This window comes from Alosa alosa, chromosome 23 (assembly GCF_017589495.1).
Source record: "Alosa alosa isolate M-15738 ecotype Scorff River chromosome 23, AALO_Geno_1.1, whole genome shotgun sequence".
Taxonomy (NCBI): Eukaryota; Metazoa; Chordata; class Actinopteri; order Clupeiformes; family Clupeidae; genus Alosa; species Alosa alosa.
Window position 1 is genome coordinate 4,291,683 of NC_063211.1, and position 22,254 is coordinate 4,313,936.

The 22,254-nt window shown below is 41.1% G+C and overlaps 1 protein-coding gene across 1 annotated transcript; it reads right to left on the reverse strand.

Moving 5' to 3' along the window:
• Positions 1-2,755: 2,755 nt before the first annotated feature.
• On the reverse strand, positions 2,756-20,126 carry tmem39a (transmembrane protein 39A). Its single transcript, XM_048235580.1, has 9 exons — positions 19,827-20,126; positions 14,987-15,176; positions 12,079-12,301; positions 11,769-11,852; positions 11,416-11,570; positions 9,013-9,349; positions 7,208-7,395; positions 4,572-4,692; positions 2,756-3,724 (listed from the first exon to the last, which is right to left on the reverse strand). Exons 2-9 carry the CDS (start codon positions 15,097-15,099, stop codon positions 3,485-3,487), a joined length of 1,461 nt encoding a protein of 486 aa, XP_048091537.1. The 5' UTR covers positions 15,100-15,176; positions 19,827-20,126; the 3' UTR covers positions 2,756-3,484.
• Between the last annotated feature and the right edge of the window lie 2,128 nt (positions 20,127-22,254).

Here is a 22,254-nt window from a genome sequence, read left to right on the forward strand (position 1 = left end):
TGAGCAATGCCACGTCCACAGACGTATTTCGGCCTAAGCCATCGTCAGTACGCTGAGCAAATTCAAATTCAGCTCTCAAGAGAACTTTGGATTTCCAGGGTAGAATAAGGTTGGAATATCGGTCACTTTGAATAAAGGTGTCAGCAAAATGTATAAGTAAAATTATACATAATCATCATCATACACCTACATGTGCTTAAAAGTCCATCAGAAGCACAGAACATTGAAGAAGCCCTATGCAGGTCTGGTTATTCCTTCGCTGTTTCTAGGTTTTCGCTGCATTTGGGCTTGCATTTTTCACGACATAGCTCCCCCTGCAGCTTCGGTAGCAAGTGACTGCTACGCCAAACCCCCACTAGCTAGCGAGCTAGCCTTCAAGAAACCAAGCTAAACACATACAGGGCTCACAATAAAACGGTCGAGCAAACACATTGTTCAAGAGACTATCAAACCACATTACGAAAACGAAGTTCACCCAAGGGTAGGCTACTACCTACAATTTCAACAGCAACAAAGCCAAGTCAGCGTCCGTTTTGCAGTGTTCTTAGAAACAATCTGACTACATCTCACTACATTTTCGAGGCGCGATTGGATACTTCCACTGAGTCACATCCGGATTTACCTGGTCCGGGTTCAGAAAGTTGCATATTCGGTTTTTTTGCGGAGAAGCGATAGGGGGAGACGAAGCACCCACCAAACATCCCAGAAAGTGTTGTAGAACCATCAGAACGACTCTCAACCTGCATAATTAAGGCAGGGATTAAAGTGAAAAAAAATCGTTTGACTGAACTTTTTTCAGGCCATAAGTCATACATATCTACCTATAGAGATAGCAACCCTTTTGCGGTCGCGACCTATTGGTTTTTAATGTACAAAAAGATGCAAACAGCAAAGTAAAGGGAGTATTCGCCTTATTCACACAGCGGCCATTGTTTAAACCAAAACGAGGCTACAGGGTACACTTACTATAAAATTAATGCCACCTACAGGTGAATGCATAGAACATAACAATCCTATGGTTTGTGTACCCTGTAGCCTCGTTTTAGCCGCCAATGGCCACCATGTGAATAAGGTGAATTGAGAGTGTTCTTGATTGAGATTTGAGTTTTCCTGATGAACAAAAATATATCTTAGTACCATCCCTGACCATTGCTGATTAGCCATTGCTGTTCTTTTCTACTGCAGCAATATTGTAGAAAGGCTTTAACACACTCTTATTTAATTACTTCAGGCCAAAAGTGTTTAAAGGGGAGATTTTTTTCTTGTTAATATGCAATTCTACACCAAGTAAAATCTATAAAATCAAGTTTGTAAGACTTCCCATTTCCTCATCAAAGTAACGAATCAGAACATTCTAGATATTGTTCATATTTCCATTTGTTGCCTCATCCGCATTTAATGAAAACATGGTAATTTTGAGTTTTACAGACAACTCAGTTTTCCAATGAGCAGCAATACTGTGTGTGCTCATGCAGCATTTGATAACGACAATCTGGAGATGGTGCTTTTGTCTTCAGCAACAGATTGTATAAGGTTGACAAAAGGGTTGCGCTATGAAAGAACATGCGTAGCCTACTTTCTAACGTAAAAACGGTCAGCCATAGATAAACGTAGCCTACCTCTGTCGTGGTGGCTAGTTGCACCAGGTAGGGAAGATGTCCTGAAGTGCACGAACGTTAACCTTATGGCGGTCTTCTGATTGGTGGCGTGCTAAAACGTTTTCCTATTGCATCCATAAACAATTTTCTTGCAGCGAACCGCGCAAAAGCAAACCCCTGGCGCTTTAATTTCTTTACACCATGGCTTGTTAGTTCTCCCCCGTTTCCAACAGCTGCCCATCTCCATTTATTTTTTTAACTTTTGACACCTGCCTTCCTTTAACAACAACGCATCCATGACAGCTAGTGGCCTTGCCAAATAGACGCACACAAATCATGACGCTAATATGCGAGGTTCTGGTAGGCCTACTGGTTATGGTTTTGTGCTATAAATGAATAATATTTTATAGCAAAGTTTTAAGTTGACTATTTTAATTGTATGGTTATTTTTTGTCAACATGCGATGATGACAGTGATATTATTTTTTTTATGCTAACACGCTCAGTCAAAACCTTCCGTCGCAAATTGAAAAACATTGTTGTACATGTCATAACAGACGGGATAAAAAATTGCATAGGCTACGGTTTATATTGCGTCGCTTTACACATAATGTTAGTTGCATTGATTAAAAACTGTAACAATAATAGTAGCCTACATCGGGTGGCATAGAAGGCTATCTGTTCAAGTCATAGGTGACACCCAAAATGAATGACCTCCCCTGACAAGAGTTCGCGATAGTAAGAAATTGTCTACATTGATGCACGGAAAGAACACAGCCTACGCTTCTTCTCCGAATTCGCACATAGAGCTCACAATATCATATCCAAAAAAGTTAAACGGATTGGCCAACCTCATCAGCTGTCTCTAATGTGTCACTATAATCCAACTTTTAGACCGTTATAGTCCTCCATATGTGTTCTTTGGAAAAGCAAAGGTGATAGCAAAGGTGATAGCCGCCGCCGCCGCCCCCCCTCTTTTTTTTTTTTTTCTCATCGGATCTGCATCGATCTCAAATATGACATTTCTAAAATCAAATTGACGGAAATCCGTCCTATGACGGAGAACTTTAATCCTTGTTAAGGTCATTTTTGCTAAAATTGTTGCATAGGGCTTCTTTAATACAGAATGATGATCACCATCACAATATAAGCACAAAAGGCAGTTGACATGTTTATTGGCACTGGGAACAATGGCTTCCTCTGTCAAATACTCCAGATCGCAAATTCAACAGCCAAACCTGGGATTTGGCACAAAGTTTCCTTGAGATGAGAACAAACAGATATAACAAAATGTTATAACAAAACGATGAAAGCAACGGATTCTGCAAGAAAGGCATGATCTTTTTTTTGGGGGGACTGTACAAAAGCTTGTAATAAACAGCAGCACATGAAATATATGTACAGCATTCATAAATAAAGGAGATGGCACTGGATGATTGGCTGTTCAATCGAAAACCTTAAAAATACATCAACTTTCCCGTGATTGGTCAGTTGAGCCAAAGACATGCTAATTAGCAGATGGCCTGTGAGAAACTTTGGTGGCAAGTGGTTGATGTTCACCATACGGGACTGAAATCCCTCCCTAAACCCCTGTGACACTTCCATGTACAACAGTAGGAAAGTGAAAGGGGTAGTATCATAGCAACATGTCATAATGCCCCATCTAGTAACAGTATACAAAATAAAATATATATAATTTTAAATAGATATAAACATTTTACGAAAATAGAACCGTATCAAAACACACAAGTTCACAGTCTTCTCCCTGGAAGCTCCTCCTCCACACACACATTACTCTATTTCCTCGACTCCATCGTATGTCCCGACATCCCAAAGGATGGTTATGGAAGGAGGGCAGTTAGTCTGAGGTATCGGCCATTCAGGTCATCACTGGGATTTCAGGCTCAGGCTGTTACTGCCGAGTGGGTAGGAGTAGGCCTTGCCCAGCACGATGCGGTCCCGAAGCAACTTAAAGAGGACGTAATAGTTGCAGAAGAGAATGAGGCCGAGAGATAGCGTGTGGTTCCATCGTTCTGAGCGCAACAGAGAATACAGCTGGTACACGATCACACTGGACTCAATCCCAATCAGCAGGTTGAGAATCCGCAGCGGCTTGTGAAAGAGAAACTGCAGGCAGAAAAATGGAAAACAGATCGATAGCGTCAAAGAGGAGACAAAAATGTAAACATACAATGTATGAAGAGTACACATAAATAAATGAGCCAGAATTCAGAAAGTTTGTTTATGTAAGGGATCATGTATAGAACGCCAGTCATTATTGGGAAAATAAGTCCCGACAGGGCGAACCGGACCCCGACGCCAATAATGACCGGTGTTCTACAGTATACATTATCCCGCTTATTATACGGCTACTTGCCAAAACGGAAAAATGATATGTCTCTTTACATTTATTTGTTACCGTTTCGCTGTGGCTTTTGCTGAGACACAAATAGTTTGCAACACACGTTGAACTTCAATAAAACATTCTTTAGAACACATCTGATCAACTGTCTGCCTTCACTCTTGAATGAAAATCCGTTGACATTGACAGCGGTCATTATTCAGAAGTCCTTAGACGAAATTAATGACCGGTAGAACTTTGGAAAATCCCATTCAAGTCAATGGAGTATTCTACTAGCATTGTAAAGGGCCGTATAATAAGGTAATTTAAATGACAGTTCCATATGTATTTTTTTCTATGTCTGAAGCTCATAGGAAACTGTCTAAACTTCAAATAAAGAAATAAAGATTCTAATAACTTGTATATTTTGACTTGTTTCTGTGCACCTGTGTGCAATTCCATATCTGATCTAACCAAATATGATTAAAAAAAATGTCATGCATTTGACATGAACTCTTGAAACTCAACGGCCCTGTTTTTATTTGAGTGGTCAGGCCAACAAAGCTTATTGATTTGAATCGAATTGAACTGAATTGATTAAGATGAAGTTGAAAAGTCACAAGGAGAACTCACATAGAACCTGGCATGGGACACATCCGAGGGCAATGCTACATTGTAGGGTCCCACTGCTTTATACACACAGCGACTGTGGCGCACCAGCACCCCCTGTGGCCAAATGGTGTTCTCTGACCAACTGCAAAGAGATAGAGCAACAAACAAAACGTCAGAAACAGATTATAAGCATACATCCACACACACACACACACACACACACACACACACACACACACACACACACACACACACACACACACACACACTTCAATTAAAATGACACTGACATCTCAAGACAGACACAATGTCGACATTCCTCTTATAGTGAATTTTCAAGAGAGAGAGAGAGAGAGAGAGAGAGGAGTGGAATTAGGAAGTGACAGCCAGTCAGAATTGAGTTGAGGTCGCTGTGTATGATTGGCATACAGCAGCCTGCGCAACAGCTCCCCCTGCTGGTAACACTTACAAATAAAGCTAAACAATTTTATATAGTTACAGTTTTTCTCAATTGCTAAAACACAATTTTTGAAACCTTGCTCCGTTTTCTTAAAACATTAAACACAAAACCTCAGCTTCAAGCATAATTTACAAAACCTCTGATTCCTCTTGCATCGAACTTTCACCTCAAAACAGATTTACTTGTGCTCAAAATCAAACACTGCTCTCAAATCATAAATAAAGTGATCAAAGTGATATACACCATCAAGCAGTCACCAAACAATACACCAGAAAATAGAAAACACATTGTTTAAAACATATAGTTCTCAGGGAGAAGTACATTTTTAATCTCAAAACAAATTTTATATTTTCCGTCATTGTCTTTTGATGAACAAAAACATCAAGTAGAAATTTGCTTTGCTCTTTGCATTTGTTTTGTTCTTCCTCCTCCTTGTACCCCAATTTTTACAGTATCCTGCATCTCACAAACTTGTCCTTTGATTCTTGTTCTTTGTTGATATGAACTTGCAACCAGTCAAAATCTATTGAGCAGTCAGTACTGTAAACAAATGGTAAGCACAATGTTCAGGGCCATACGATTTGTTTACAGCAGTGTTTCTCAAAGTGTGGTCCGGGGACCACTGGTGGTCCGCAAACTATCCCAAGTGGTCCGCGAGCAGACGTGGTAAAATATAATATAGATGAGTTGTTTGCAATATTGAACCAACTTGTATGTAAATCCAAACAGTTCTGCAACACTGTCTATGTAGTGTAAATCAAATGAATCCTCTGACACAATAAGCAAAGTGCAAAGACAATAAGCAAGGTGGTGAGTGAGTAGGCCTATTGTGTAGGCTATTATACTGTTGAAGTAGGTCTAATCTTTTTTCTTTTTTTTTGCTAGGTGGTCCGTGCGTTTCTTTTTTATTGGTTAAGTGGTCCTTAGTCTGAAAAAGTTTGAGAAACACTGGTTTACAGTATTGTACAGTATACAGCCTGCAATGCACTGTACTACGGTGTCCAATAAAACATCCTCTTTCTTGCCATCCTCCCCTTCCTACTGGTCCCCCACCTCGCATATGCACTCATCCTCGTCCTCTCACATATTTTCTTCTATCCATTCTCATTCACATCTTCAACAACCTGTTTGCTCTCTGAAATGGCTTATATTGGTTTTATCACATCATTTGAAACAAGTGAAAGCAATTTTGAGTGGTTGTGTTTGACATGACATGACATGTGTATGTCTATTTCTATTTCATTTTTGCCATTTGTGTTTACCAGTATGGATGAATGTGCATTAGAGTGCAGAATGTGTTCAAAGTTTTACTAAAAATTGTGAGATCTGCAAATTGTGGTTTACCATGTGAAATGGTTTAAGGTATTGACAACAGACTGAACACTTAGCTTAATGAGTTCAAGTGCAAGACTAGACTAGACGCAAGATCTAATGTTTTCTTCCATGTTGATGTGTTGATTCACATATGAAGTGTGAGAAAAATAGAAGTATGAAATATAAGGCTTTTTTTTTTTTTTAAATCTCAACTGAATTTTGAATCGATGGTGTGAGTGTTTGTGTGTGCAGGTTGGGGTGTTGGGTTCCATTGTTACATGTGAAGGGGGCTCTTAAGCCCAATTCACACCAAAGATTCGCAACGAGGCGAAACAGTTGCAGGAGTTGCAGCAGTGTAAATTAAATGTTGCACATCGTTGCCAGCTGTTGCAAGCCGTCGCAAAGCATTCACCATGTCTAGTCGCAGTTGCAAGGTTTTAGAACGTTGCAGCAAGTTGCTGGTTTATAGAATGTTGCAGCTCATCTCGTCGTGAATCTTTGTGAACTGCGCTTTAGTAAAAAAGGTTGGGAATCACTGATTTATCAAATGCTTGCCAGCTCAAAATTTTCAGCGCAGCGTGTGCAAGTGTCAGAAAGAAAGTGTAGTTCCACTAATGTCGGAGCCTATGTGCAGGGGGTCTTAAGTGATAAAACCCAGGTGAGAGGGGGGCGCTGTGACGCAACCGGCTACAGCTCCCGTACCATACACGGGCCCCGAGTGCCCACAGGGGACCCAGGTTCGAATCCGACCTGCGGTCATTTCCCGATCCCACCCCATCTCTCTCTCCACTGTCCCGTCCAAATAAAGGCAAAAAAGCCCCAAAAATATATTTTAATTTTTTTTCTTTTTTTTAAAAACCCAGTTGAGTGACACAGAACTCACAGGTGTTGAGGAGCGTTGCTGTAGGAGCCATGCTCGAGTCGCTGCCATCGTCCCAGGTGTGCGGCCGACCGATGCAACAGGTCGCAGTAACTAGGCGGAAACAGCTGACTCATCAGCATCACGAAGGCATTGATCCAAACCATGATGAGGTGTTCACACGACCAGCGCATGTCATAGTACTGGGTACTCTATCAAACAGAAAACACATACAGTCAAAGGGAACATACAGACATTTATCTAGTAGACATTATAAGACCAATATGCATGTCATAGCACTGGGTACTCTACCAGAGGAAGCACATACCGTCAGGGGGAACATACAGACATAATATATATAGGATGTAGATTAGAGATGTAACGGTTACCGGTGTAACGTTAAACGACAGTAAAATTCTCGATGATAACAACTACCGTTTTGATTTTAATCATCTTAATTACCGAGGTGCATTATCATCACGGTGTGAAAAACGTGTGTGGAATTCTTTCCAGCATGATCCGAGTCCGCCAAAGTAGGCACACAGGCGCAGCAATGCAACATGGCCTTGTTATGCGTTTGAAATCAGGTGCCACTAATACGCATATTTCATTATGACTGCAAACACAAATAAACCTAGCTTGATTTTTGTATCTGCAGTGCATTCTCGCAGGCCTACTCTCACAGGAATGGTTCTCCGTTGAATCTACCAAATGTATAGAATGTGGCATAACCCTTTTGAGCGTTTCAACTTTTTTACCACTCGCATACAGCTGCCTACTGCATATTGGAAGTTTGTCGTCATAAACACAATGTGGCATCTACTAGGCTACAACTAACGGCAACTTGTGACGGCCATTCATTCACGATTTATTGTAAAATATTGAAATTGTCGGAAGTTTACATAGACAAGTTTTTAACTGTATGTTTTTCTCCCATGCCTTTTTCATTCATCCCGACCAGGAGGTACTAATGAAACATTACGCACGTTCCGCTTCTGTTGAGATAATTCCTAAACGGTTTTGTTCAGAGCTGAAAATGCAACTGTATTTGACAGAGGACAGTCGTTGACATGTAGGTTGTTAGTGAGAAAATATTAGCTTTCAGTGTGGCATGATCCCTTTGTAAATTATGTTTAATTAAAGTGTTTAAATCGTCTTGGCTTACCCTTATGGTAGGCTAGTTGTGAGCAACATGCACACACAAGATTCAGCCTACAGCTTCAATCAAAGTCGTTGCAGCTTTATTTAGTGACCAACAATTCTCTAACTTTAACCCAGCCGCCACCCCATCTAACTTCTATTAGTTTTGCGTATGCGCTTTCTCTCTCCCTCCGCACTAACACACACCGAGTAAAACAAGGGAGCCTTCTGCTATTAAAGGAGCCACACCACTTTTCTGACAAGACACTGTGCTATTCTGTTGACTCCGTTTTGTTGCTATTGTGCATGCAGGACTGGCCTATTATCAGCTCTGTCCATCATTGGTGGTAGGCTTAGAGACATTTTCAGCACACGCCGTGACAACCGTGATAATTTTGGTCACTATATTAGTCATGTTAAATTTTCATACCATTACATCTATATATTATAATACCATGCAAAGTTTGTGTTATGTGTACGTTTATGGTATTTGGCAGAAGCTTTTGTCCAAAGGGACTTACAGTATATGAACACTTATTACTTATATTACGCATATTAATAATAGTAATAACATTATCAATAATAATATCAAATATCAGAAATATATATTAAAACCTATAAACATACAAACCATAACTTCATTAATTGATTTAGTAAAATGAGATCCTCCACCACCTCATGAAACTCACTTTCACAAAGCACAGGGGCAGAAAGGCCACATAGTAGGCACTGAAGAGCGAGTTGAAGAGCACCTCCTTGATGCGACGGTTGAAGTTGGTCTTGAGCTCCTCTACCTCGGTGCGAATAAGCTCGGGGGAGTGTGGGCAGGTGTGTGTGGGTACGGGGGCCGGGCTACTGAACTGCTCCCGCAGGTTCTCCCGCAGGAGGCTCATAAACTCTCTAGGCCTGATCAGCGCACCACCCTCCACACCGTCCCGTTCGGAGAGGCCACAGTCGGTCGGAGAGGCCACGCCACCTCCGCGGCTTTCTTGGTGGAAGCAGCACAATGGTACGTAGACCCCAAACCTGCCAACAAACCAACCAACCAGCACATTAGTGAAACAAAGCAGTCTAAGAACGCCATAGTCCAGCCATACATCCAGCCAATGATGACTCAAAACTGATGACTCAATACTGTGGTGCACACCACTTTTGCATCATGAACTAAAATAAAAAGTAAATAAAAATTAAAAGTTAAACTTGCTAATTTTTAAACTTGCTCCATCCCCATCGTGTTTATGTTTACCTTGTGATATTTCAGTTTTGGACAAATTGGAACTTGGGAATATTCACCTTCTTCTTAATTTATATTGTGCTAAGCAACCAGTTAGCTGAAGAGGAGATGGCATTTTTGAAATGGGTGGTTTAGGTTGGCATAGACCTTTCCAGAGAGGAGATACTCGAGGAAGTGGTGGGTTGGGTAACTTATTATTTAGTTTGTACTGTGAAAAGATGAGGCACTACATATAAAGAGAATACGCTGAGGGAAGGTAGCAACCAATAATATTGGAAGATTCAGCGACAACACCACTCACTGTATAATAGACAATCCGCTATGGTTTCTTCTTGGTGTGGCTTTCTGTGATCCCATAGATCAGACAGTAAATCTGATGTATAAGTATATAGTATATACTGTATACTCTTTTGATCCCGTGAGGGAAATTTGGTCTCTGCATTTATCCCAATCCGTGAATTAGTGAAACACACTCAGCACACAGTGAACACACAGTGAACACACAGTGAGGTGAAGCACACACTAATCCCGGCGCAGTGAGCTGCCTGCAACAACAGCGGTGCTCAGGGAGCAGTGAGGGGTTAGGTGCCTTGCTCAAGGGCTTCAGCCGTGCCAGTAGGCTATGGCTGTGACAAGGCAACTTATTTGAGCAACGTTGTTGGGCAATGTTCCTGAGTTTTGCTGTTGAACAACATTGTTGGGCAATGTTCCTGAGTATCGTTGTTGCAGCACATTCCCATTGATATTGATCATAATTTGTTTCCTCTGCAGAACTAGTCAGTTGCCAAATTATCATGACCATCCAAAACACATGGAACCAGTTGTGTGGTTCCCCAGCAGCATTGCTCAAAAAGTTCCCCCATGTATCATCACCTGAACCCTTAAAGGGGTATCGTCACATCGGTGTGACACGAATGTTGGGAAATGAACGAACCTTCAATTGTTGCGGAACGGAATCTTACGTTAGAATGTTCAAAAACCTACACCTTTAGAGCCGAGGTGAGGATGGTCCATATAATGGCTTAGTGGAAGTGTACCAACATGTCTTTGTTGACATGAAACTTCCCTCGTTCCGTTGCCCGTGGAAGTACAGTCTTTGTTGGGCCTTTTAAATTATGTGGTTGGTATCGATTTAATGGGCCTTTTAAATTATGTGGTTGGTATCGATTTCCAATTTCAGATACCTGCTGATGTAAATGCCAAGGAATCTGAGGGTCTTTGAGGAAGGGATTTGAATGTTGAGGGTTGACTACAAAGGCATTACTGGTAAAGATGAGTAAAAATTTATATAGAAAATTCACCTTTTGGGGAATCTCACAAAAAAAGTACAATTATTCTCTGTGGAAAAAAATCCTTCATCAAGAAGCAATCAGTTTTAAGAAAATCACATGTGCCACAATTATTGGCACCCCTAGAAAATCTTATAAACAAAATACAACTGAAACAATTTTTCCATTTTCATTTCACTTCTCTCACTATACTCTTAGTAAATTAAGAGTAGTACCCACAATTTCCCGTCTTTTAGCCGAGGATAAGGGTTATACATCAATTTTGCTAAATTTCTTCCACTATGAGGTTATTACACAGATCAGGGCTATACATGAGAGTACATTCTTCCCCATTCTTCTCTCTTGTAAAGCACTCATCTGATTCTGAATAATTGGGCAATGGGCACTGCGGTTAATACAAGGGTGCGGTCTTTTTTAGTTTGCAAAAAAACGCCGCAATGCAGTTCATACAAGATGCAGCTAATACACAGGAAATTACTGTAGTCATAGTTGTGAGTTAAGTTAAGTATCTGTGTGTCTTGAAAAGCACAATACAAAATAAATGTATTATTAGCACTAGTGGTACTTACGGATAGCCTAGGAAAAGCAGGTTGAGCACCGAGTGGTTCTTGAACAGGTTCACCAGTGTCCAGCACAGCACCCAGCCACAGAGCGTCAACAGACTGAGACGCGCGGCTATAACCAACACGTACCGGACCAGGGAGCAGGGGCTGGTCTGAGAAGCCTAGGCCCAAAATCAAACACACACACGCACACACCACACTACGTAAAACCTTTGGGACTGGAAATATATGCTAATATACTAACACTGATTTTATTATGATTGATGTTTAGGTAAAAACAAAAAAGTAAAAGATCAATGTGTTGTTCACAAGCCAACAGGTGTTTTTAGTTGTTGTTGTTGTTGTTTGTTCATACAGACCTCTAAGATGATGGTCCACACAAGTCGCCTGGCTAGCATAACAGTGATGAATACTGCCAGATGGTAATCCATTAAGTGGAAGTTCTGCGAACACACAAAACACTAGTAGCTATTCTTGAGTAATAAAATGCACACATGAATCATCTGTAGATGATTCTTTGAGTAAGTAAATAAGCTTTAATTATTTATATAGCACATGTAAAACCATAGTGGTTTACAAAGAAAATAAACAAACAAAAACACACCAGGCAGTGACATCAAGATTTATCAACATGAAAGTGCCGTTAATGCATGTACAGTAATGTCTCACCAGCGAGGTAGAGGCAGCAGGTTGGCTGTAAGGATACCACCACACAGTTCTGTAGATGTTGATGTACTGCACAAACAAAGCAACCAACAGGTAGAGAAAGAGCAAGAACTCAAACAGTAAACTGTTGTCCAAGGGGAGATCTGGAATACGCGAATGACGAACTGGTTCCGGTGTGATCAGGGCTGTCAACGGAGGCGCTGACAGTCCCACGGAGTTGGTGCTCCTAAAAGAGAACAAAAAAACATGCCGCTCAAGTTCACTCAGATATACTGTCGCTAGTGAATATTTTGGAGCCTTCTGCCTTCATTCAGATAGTGAAGAGTGGCTGTGGGATGGATTCGATACCCAGGACCCATGTGGCACGAGCAGCCGCTGGCACCACAGTGCCCACTGTCTCTTTTGTTATTCTATTTAACTGCTATTGATAAAATTGATGTTATGGTTGAAGTCTCTGATTTGCGACCAATCCGAACAGATATTTCAGATTTGCGACCAATACAGGCAGAGATATCCAGAGTTTACAGTGATGTACTGTACTGTAAATGTTTCCTTTTTTTCCAGATACACACTTGATTTCTAACAATGATAGATAAGTTGATTGTCCAAAATATGTGTTATGTTGGTTTGTGGTCACAGACAGAACATGAGCTGAAACTTTTTCAGTTTAAACTGTACCTAAATTCTCAAAATATGAGCCAAAAACAGTAAAACAATAAGGCCCAGGTTGAGGTGGAGGGGGGACAGAATTATCTTGCTTTCATTTCTTCTAAATTTCAAAATGACAAAGCAAGCAGCGAGACACAGATAGACTGTGGTGTCCGTTTTCCCCCCAACGCAACTAAAGAAGACCAAACACACTTCCATTACTACACATACAGACTAATGGCTATATTTTAACGATCTGAAACGCATGGTCTGAAGCGGATGCTTTGAATACATTTAGGACGTGGCCAGTCCATAATCACTATCTTAACAGCCGAATAAGTTCGCCAGACACCAGGAGCATTGTTCAAAAGGGTTGTTCTTGTGTTTTGGCTGTAACATCAATTAAACCAATGAGAGGATCACCTGGCTTTCCCTTGAAGAGCAAGCAGCACAACATCAAACAACACGTTGATATTTTGACAGTCAGTGCATCTGAAAGAATCTGCTTGCACGCGGGACCGTGTATGCAACACCAGAATTCCACTAAACTTTGCTTTACTAAAACCTGTGTGACTAGCCTATTATTTGAACTCACAGGCAAAGTGAAACTAACGTCACCGTGGTCTCAGACAATGACAAAACAGTTCTACACATGTATTTACTTTCACTATGGACTGACAAGGGGTTACAATCGAAAACATAGCCTGAAAAAAACAACATTAACACCAATAATGTTCGAATGACTGAATAAAAATCCTAAGAATATTTATTCTGCAGACGAGTTGTTGCTTAGGACTCATCGCATCTCGTGACAGTGCGTCTTTAAAATAGCTGTGCTTCATATGCGCCTTTCGCTTTAGACCAGGATTTTCTTAGTGGCGTAATGATTTTTAGTGGTTGTAAGATAACGATTTTTCGATCATGCACTTGACCACACCTATTTTTTTTAAAACGGACACCCCCATGGGCGCAATGTTCAACTGAACTGGACCGCATGGCGAAAAATCGATCACTGCCTTAGGTGTAAGATAGAAACAAGACTTGCGTTGCGCTTGGCACCATGTTGCACCGGGTGTAAGAGAAGAGCCCTTAATAATCAATTATCTCTCCATCTATCTACATACACAGTACACACTAATTTTTATGTCCACTGGCATTCTACAACAGCAGAGACAAAGCAGCATTTAGCGTTACTAAATTAGATATTGCAACCGCTTAATTTGCCCCTGCAAATAACTAGGTGGTCAATTCTATCACCGTCAACAAACTAGCTATAACCTCATAATGTGTGTACCCTCGTTAACTTGCGGTTAACTCCTGGTGTTTTCATAGGAGATTGCATTAACATTCTGGTCACTCTGGGAGTTCGCATTAAATTTCTGCCGTATTTCCCCCAACATCACCTGCTTTAAGTGTAAAGGTCACATATTGTATGCAAAATGATTGTTAAGGTCTGCTAGTATACAAAGCCTTCACATAACCTAGGATGTAGCCAGTGGATTAAAGGGACACCAGGCAAGCCTGATACTTTTTCTCTACGAAACTCCCCCTCGCTCAGTCTGAAGCTCTTTTCCTTTTCTTTGCATCTTCCGTCAAGGGTTTTCGCTGCTTCTTCGCCGGCTCTGCCATTATACACACGTTTGCAACAATCGCTAGCGTTTAGTTAGCCTGCCTCTGTGCTGTGGATGCAGGATGTAATTCATCCTGCTTCGGTCAGCGGGTAGGATACACTGAACTTGCAAGCGGGATATTCTTCCTACAGGCAGTAGGGTCGGGCGAGAGAGTCTTCATCCGCACTGTAATGAGTCATTTAACCATATACCGATTTACGAAGATGAGTAATTAACACAAAAACGTTGCCTAGTGTCCCTTTAAATCTTCATAACGATAATTAAAATAAACCTATTGATGTTACTGTGCATTGTTCCTAAAAGGGAGCTAACTGGTGTAACCCACTTGCAGTAAATTATGCTTAGCTAGGCTAACGGTGTCAGACTTGGTTATTGCACTTGGTTATTGAAGAGAAAGGTGTGTGTTCTCTTATCTAACTTTAAAGGTAAACTGTTAAAGTTAATTTCACAAAACATTGGCGTGATCCTCTAAGGCTGGTAATTGCTAAGGCTGAGGATCCTTAATCCATCAAGTCTAGTTATTTATAATCATAGATCCTCACATTTCATTATTATTGTATAGTGTGTGATATACCACTGTGTAATGAGTGTAGTCTGCGTGTGTAAACAAGTGACGTGTTGAGGGACTTTACCTGTTGCGCAGCCCTGTGCCGTTGATGAGGCCTCCACCAACCAATGTCTGCAAAGAGGGCAGCGCTGACCGGCTCAGCTGCTGTCTGCTCGGACCCCTGCGCCCTCCGGGCATGGCCGGTATCCACGGTAACTACAAGCCCAGCAGTTCCCAGTCACGTTTCCACAACTTTGCTCAACACAGAGCAACCACTGCAGAGAGAACATTTTATATTGCTCAACACAGAGCAACCACTGCAGAGAGAACATTTTATATTGCTCAACACAGAGCAACCACTGCAGAGAGAAAAATTGTATTAAGGGAATATATTCATTAGTGCATACAATATAATACTGACCCAATCTACAACAGCCATACATTAACAGGATGTGAGCACAGATGATTTGGCAAAGTCAAAACTGAACTTCATTTTCAGTGTCTGGGTGCATTAGCACCAGGAGAACTTTCTCCTGTAACTTTTTCGAGGCAATGTCATGTTTGCCCTGTATGGAACAAGGGGCGACCATAGTTCCTATAACAACAAACTATTAGGGATGCACCAATTGTGAAATTCTAGGCCAAAATCGATACCGATACAAATGTATAAAATAACGATTGAGCTGATAACCGATACCGATACAAATGTATAAAATAACGATTGGGATGATAACCGATACCGATATTTTATTCTTTATTTGTTTACTTAGTTTTTGTCATTAATTATATCCTTTAGTAGAATGGAAAGGAAAACTATTCTTCCCAGCTTTCATAGCACAACATTTACCTAGTGCAGAATTGATGCAATATAACAGCTAAACATCAATCACTGCCATCGGTAAATGTCATATAAATGTAACAATAACCGATAACTGATTGATGAGTCAACAACAAGGCTGAAATTGTCTGACATCAATGTTGGCTGATATATCGGTGCATCCCTACAGACTATTATAGCTCCTATTTAGGGGTAGGTTATTTTCCCTGCACCCAGGAACCATGCTGCACTCTTAAAAATAAGTATAGTATATATAGTATATATAGTATACATACTCTTTTGATCCCGTGAGGGAAATTTAGTCTCTGCATTTATCCCAATCCGTGAATTAGTGAAACACACTGCGCACAGTGAACACACAGTGAGGTGAAGCGCACACACTAATCCCGGCGCAGCGAGCTGCCTGCAACAACAGCGGCGCTCGGGGAGCAGTGAGGGGTTAGGTACCTTGCTCAAGAGCACTTCAGCCATGGCCTACTGGTCGGGGTTTGAACCGGCGGCAACCCTCTGGTTACAAGTCCGAGGCGCTAACCAGTAGGCCACGGCTGCCCCCATGATGCCCATGGGAGTACAATTAAACTGATACAAAGTTGTTTCTTGCCGTTGGTTGAATCATCAATTTTAAAGGGTACAGGACAGGACTTCTGTAATACCTCTATAACACACGGCTCAAAAAATTCTGACATTGCTTAGTGTAAAGAGGTGAAACTGTTATGAGGCGATTGTTTGGTCTTGCAAGAAAAACTGTCAGACGTTTTGTGAATGCAAATTGAGAAAGGAGAAAAGGGTGGAAGGTTTCAAAAAATGTGTTTTAGCAATTGTGAAAAAACTGTAAGTTCCCTTAATTTTTTGAGCAGTGTATGTGGTACTTTCCAAGGACTGCCAACGACCTCTACATTCCAGAGATCTCAAAACATTGTCTCGCCTGACCCCAGGGTCACTACACCTGGAGATATAATCAAGTTTTAAAAATCACTGGCGGGTTTGTTTGAGAACAAGAGAGTTGAGATTAATCCTCATCCTAAGGCAGTTTTTTACCTTAATAAACAAAACTTGTAATAGTAGCTTTTATAAAGCCGTTCTTTAGAGCATCTTGTCCTTTGGTTTGATCTGTGGTCATATTTGGTCACATGCGCAAGCAAGACCAGGACAAGCTGCAACGCATGATTAAGATGGCAAGTATAGTCATTGGGTGCTGATGTTAAACATAAGCTTCTCAGATGTGTAAAGATCTTATTTTGAGCAAGACTGAGTGCATCCTCTATCCAAGCTGGTCAATCACAAATGACGTTTACGGCAATTGTGCAATATCCTACTATTTGTATTAAATCGTGACGCATTACCACGTCAGTTGACGTAACTCTTCTGAAATTATCTATGGCTGTTTGTAAACAAATCCACATGTACCTTGTCCAGGGGGAAGAGTGCTAGCTTTGAGAGCTATTTATGACAGTTGTGTAAAATAATACTCTGCAATCACAGGGGGAAGCCCACTAGCAAAAAAAAGAAAGAAAGAAAGAAACTGCATTGGATACCTTTAACACTAGAAAGGCTGTGACGTGTCATTTTGACCGCTAAATTGTTTTTCAAAAAAATAGTTCTGCTGGTGAAATTCTGAGTTTAAATTCCAACAGTCAAAATGACCACCTTGGTAGTATTAGTAGTTTTGACATTTTTGGCTGTTCTATTGTTAACTCTTCACTGGCGATTGACAGGGACAGTAGAGTTTTGTTGTGAAGGAGGGACAGAAGTGACCATCGGGCAAAGTTCAGGATTGGAAACTCCTGTTGGATGTTGGAAGGCAACTGCAACCTCCACAACGTATTACTGTGACTGCTTTGAGACCAGACATGGTGTTGTACTTAAGAGTGCGAGCGCATCGTCTACTTTATTGAGCTAACTATTCTCTTTGAAGATAAGATGGAGGAAGCCTTCAAAAGGAAGTAGTAAAGTATGCAGGTCTGGTAGCACAAGTAAGGGAACGTGTCTGGCAAGCACGCAGAAGTCCAGTAGAAATAGGTTTTGTAGCAAAGCCACCCACAATACTGCTGTTGGATTTTGGTTTCCGAGGACGGTCACTTAAGGAGCTGTAAAACAGTTTTCTGAAAATGCCTAGGTTGGTTAAGGGTATTTGGATGTTTGTTGTGGTAATATGGTGGCAGCATGGGGCGTAAGCTAACTGGCTAATTTGCTTTGTGTTTGTGATTGGGCCTAAGCTAACTGGCTAATTTGTTTTGTGTTTGTGATTGGGCCTAAGCTAACTGGCTAATTTGTTTTGTGTTTGTGATGGGCTGTGCCTAGGTTGATGGTTGGTTGGCCAGGGTTTTTATGGCTATGGTTCAGTCCACATCAACGGGACGGACCAACCTAGCCAACCTTGACCATGCCTGGGCTGGTTAAGAGTATTTTGGGTATTGGATATTTCAATGTGGTAATATGGTGGCAGCATGGAGGGGAGTGTCTCCAGGACGCTGGTTTCACTGTTAAGCCTTCATGAGGTGTCGTGGGCCTAACTTAACGAAAACATCGGTGAATGAGGGTGCCCACTTGATAACCCTAATGACATGCATACTATATACTGCTGTTGGATGGGCCATTTGTATTGTGTTTGTGACCATTTGTTGGCGGATTTGTGGGTAGTGTGCTTTTTAAAGTTAAACTTGAGCAGGGGCTTCTGAATGTGTTTTTACCTTGGATTTTGGCACAAGGGATTTTAACATCTAATCCTGTATATTAATGTAATACCTGTAAGTCCCCTGTTTCGAATCCTAACCACCAGTCAGAGCGTCGCTCCAGACACTAGTTAAACACACTGTGTGTGTGTGTGTGTGTGCGTGTGCGTGTGTGTGTGTGTGTGTGTGTGTGTGTATGTGTGTATGTGTGAGAGAGAGAGAGAGAGCGAGCCAGCATGTTGATCATTGCTTAGCAATCCTATGGAAGTTTTTTACAACAGCAAGTCATGAGTGCTAGCCTACACAGGACAGTTGTGTAAAATACAAACTACATACTCCACAACTATTGGGGGAGCCTAGTAGCAAAAAAAAAATCTATATAATAATAATAATAATATAATATCATTTATTAATGTACAATACGTTTTTTGTTTATAATCTTACCTTAATTCAATAAGGAAGTGTTTCACAAACAATTTTCTCTCGCAGCATTCTACTTACTATGAGAAATGATCCCCACACCACTATGATATTAAACATAGGCTATAAGTTAGAAACAGATTTGTTTATTACCCCCTGCCTCCACGCCTCTGAAAATAAAAAATATTTTGACACAATAACGTTGGTATAATAAGGTTCCAGCTCATGTATTGATTGGAGTCTACCACATCTTTCTGCGCTTTCATTTTCTTTTTTGTGTTCGGTGCGACACAAGGGGGTGGGAGGGTCAAGCATCCTTTTTGTGTATCTGTTCGGTTCCTCTATTTTGGCCACATTGCATGGCAGTTAGTAGCGGACATTTTACTACCTCTGAATAGAACTATATGCCATGTTTGAAGTGCGATTGGCTTTTACTTTCACGCAAGCAGACAATAACAATCGTTGACCAATAAACGCTATCAAGATGTACAAAAGTGCGAAAAGGTTACAGATTTCACAGTCAGTTAGGTTTTGAAGTTGTATCATGAAAAGCCATTTAGATAGCCTATAATTTAGGCCAGGAACTAGTATTACTAACGACAATTAAAAACAAATGAACGTATTTTTCCCGTGTTGGGGGTAACGGTTTCAGCACCGTTATAAACATAAATCGGAGTCTATGCAGTCAACCCCTCTCTTTACCTAAAACTGGTCAGCATGGTTGGATAGTTACGGAGCAGAATACCCAACCACTCACAATTATGAGTAACAGTAATGTAACGTTATAGCAAACTTGAGCCCGTAGCTTTAAAGCGTCAAACCTGGCCTCATGACCATATTCTGCTAAAGTTGACCTAGGACAGGGACCTGTCCAAGCTAATTTGACTGATTAGCAAAATGCATGGTAGAGTGACGTTAGCTAATAGTTAATGCACCGTCATAGATAGGGTAAAAAATATTAACATTGTATTCAACCTGTTAAACACATTACTTACCGTGACAATTAACGCCAGGAGCTGGTGGTGTAGACTAAAAGACATCAGTGAATTACCAACAAATTAAGTTGGGAAGAACATTTGTATCCATTGGATGATATCTTGGATCAGACTGGAAGCTTGTGTAAACAAAACCGCTTGCAATATCGTTCCCTGTACTCTGAAAATGGCAAATACTGAGTTTTAAAGTTAAGTTAGAAGCATCTGCAGTGCACCAGTTGAGTTCACACAGCGCAGAAACCGACGTGGCAAAAACGAGCCTTACTTAGCACCACGTCATCATTTACGCGACGTTTTGATGCGCGTCGCGGTGCCACACTGCACAGCCGCAGTTGCAGCGAGGAGGATTGTAGAATACAGCAGGGCTGAGAGCTAATGTGTTGCTGCTTATCTGTAGTAGGTAGGACAGGTGAGGGCCCACGATGTCTAGCCAAGCACTTTTTCTCTCTAAGGTCACTGTCTGTGAACCTTAAGTTGTAGGGAATTCTGATGAGAGACGTCTGCACTGCATGCCTCACAAAAACGTTGGTCAAAATGCTGCGCAGGAAGCAGTGTAAAAAGTGCTTGAATTCGACTGCGTGCACTGGACAAGCGTGATTGAAATTCGACTGGAACTTTTCCGTACCGAGTGAAGCACATATATTTTTCTTAATCTGAGACATGTTCAGTTTCAAAAGATTTAGCACCGGTTTGCGGTGTCCGGGTTCAAAAAACAAGTTTAGTCGTGTGCATAGGTGCGCAACAGAGTTTCCAAATGTTTTTGGCGGTGGTGTCATGTGCCGTCATGTCAGTAAACTGTGGTAGCCTACTTTTCTTGTCCCTGGAAGAAATAAAAACGTTTCTCCATGTTTTTCCACACCAAGGGGCACCAACTAATGGCTCAATTCCCAAACAGACTGAAGAAATGACCTATTTAGAGTGAATTTCCCTCAAAGGTTTATGTGGGCTGCTATATTGAAACTGAAAATCAAAGGCCTACCTCTTTCACTTTCATTAACCAAATTATAGTCAACACTGGCTATGAATTTCATGCCTGGGTGGAGGGTTGCTTGTCTACTAGGCTAAGTTATAGCCTAGGCCTACTCTGCCTGTGGGTTGAATTACTGTAAAGACCTATGGTACATGCTGAGGTTAACAGGTGGCATTCCTTTTACGTGATAAGGCCAAACACCCAGAGATTAAAAAGGTGTATAGAATAGTAGTAGAAAAAAAATCAGGAACTTGCAGGCAGATCAAACAGGCTCCAAACAGGCAAATCAGATATAGGCCTACGGCTCTGAGGCAGATATTGTTCTAACTGGTGAAGGACTAATATTCCACCAATGTGACTTGTCTAGCGGTGTCCGTTCGGTTCAGTTCAGTTCATCTTTGTTTGCCCAGGTACAAGTACATGCATTGGAATTCTTGTTCAGGTCTCACAGTCACAACGATAGAAAGAACAATGTAAAAACACAATATAAAACAATAGAAACACAAGATTGGTAAAGTGTATGTAAAGAGAGAAATACTGAATTTGGGATTTTCATTAGTTGTCAGTTATAATCATCAAAATTAAAAGAAATAAACATTTGAAATATATCAGTCGTGTGTAATGAATGAATATAATATACAAGTTTCACTTTTTGAATGGAATTACTGACATAAATCAACTTTTTGATAATTAATAATTATTGCTTATAATTATTGCTAATTATATGACCAGCACCTCTACATTACATTACATTACATTTAGCAGACACGTCTTGACCAAAGTGACTTACATATGTCAGCTATATTAAAAGGGATCACATTGTCCCCGGAGCAACTTGGGGTTAAGTGCCTTGCTCAAGGGCACAACGGTGGAAGCCGGGAATTGAACCGACAACTTTCAGGCTACTGCACGCTAGCCCAGCTCCTTAACCACACTACCACCACCCCGTTATATAGATACATATATATACACACACACACACACACATACACATATGGTTATGATCAAAATGAAGAGATCACTGCACATTTTTCTAATGTCATCCTACAGTTGCTATTTGGACTCTGTCCATCTAAACAGAGTATGCGAGATGATGTGAGTCCTTGAGGAGAGCTTCCAGTTAGCCCCTACAGCACTGTGTGAACAAGGTGTCTATGGAGGGGAGTTGTATGTCAGTGATCCTCTGTGCAGTCTTGATGGTGCGCTGCAGGGCCTTCCTTTTCCTTCACTGTAGTGTTGCCATACTACAGTGTTACCTCTGGTAAGGACACTCTCCACCAGACCTCTGTGGGCCTGTACAAGAGGCTGATGACTCAGGCCAGCTTTCTTCAGGGCCCAGATGAAGTAAAGCCATTGCTGAGCCTTCTTGATGGTGGCTGTGATGTTTGCTGACCAGCTCAGGTTGTTAGAGATGTGCAGGTCCATGAACCTAAAGCTGTCAACACGGTCCACTACCTT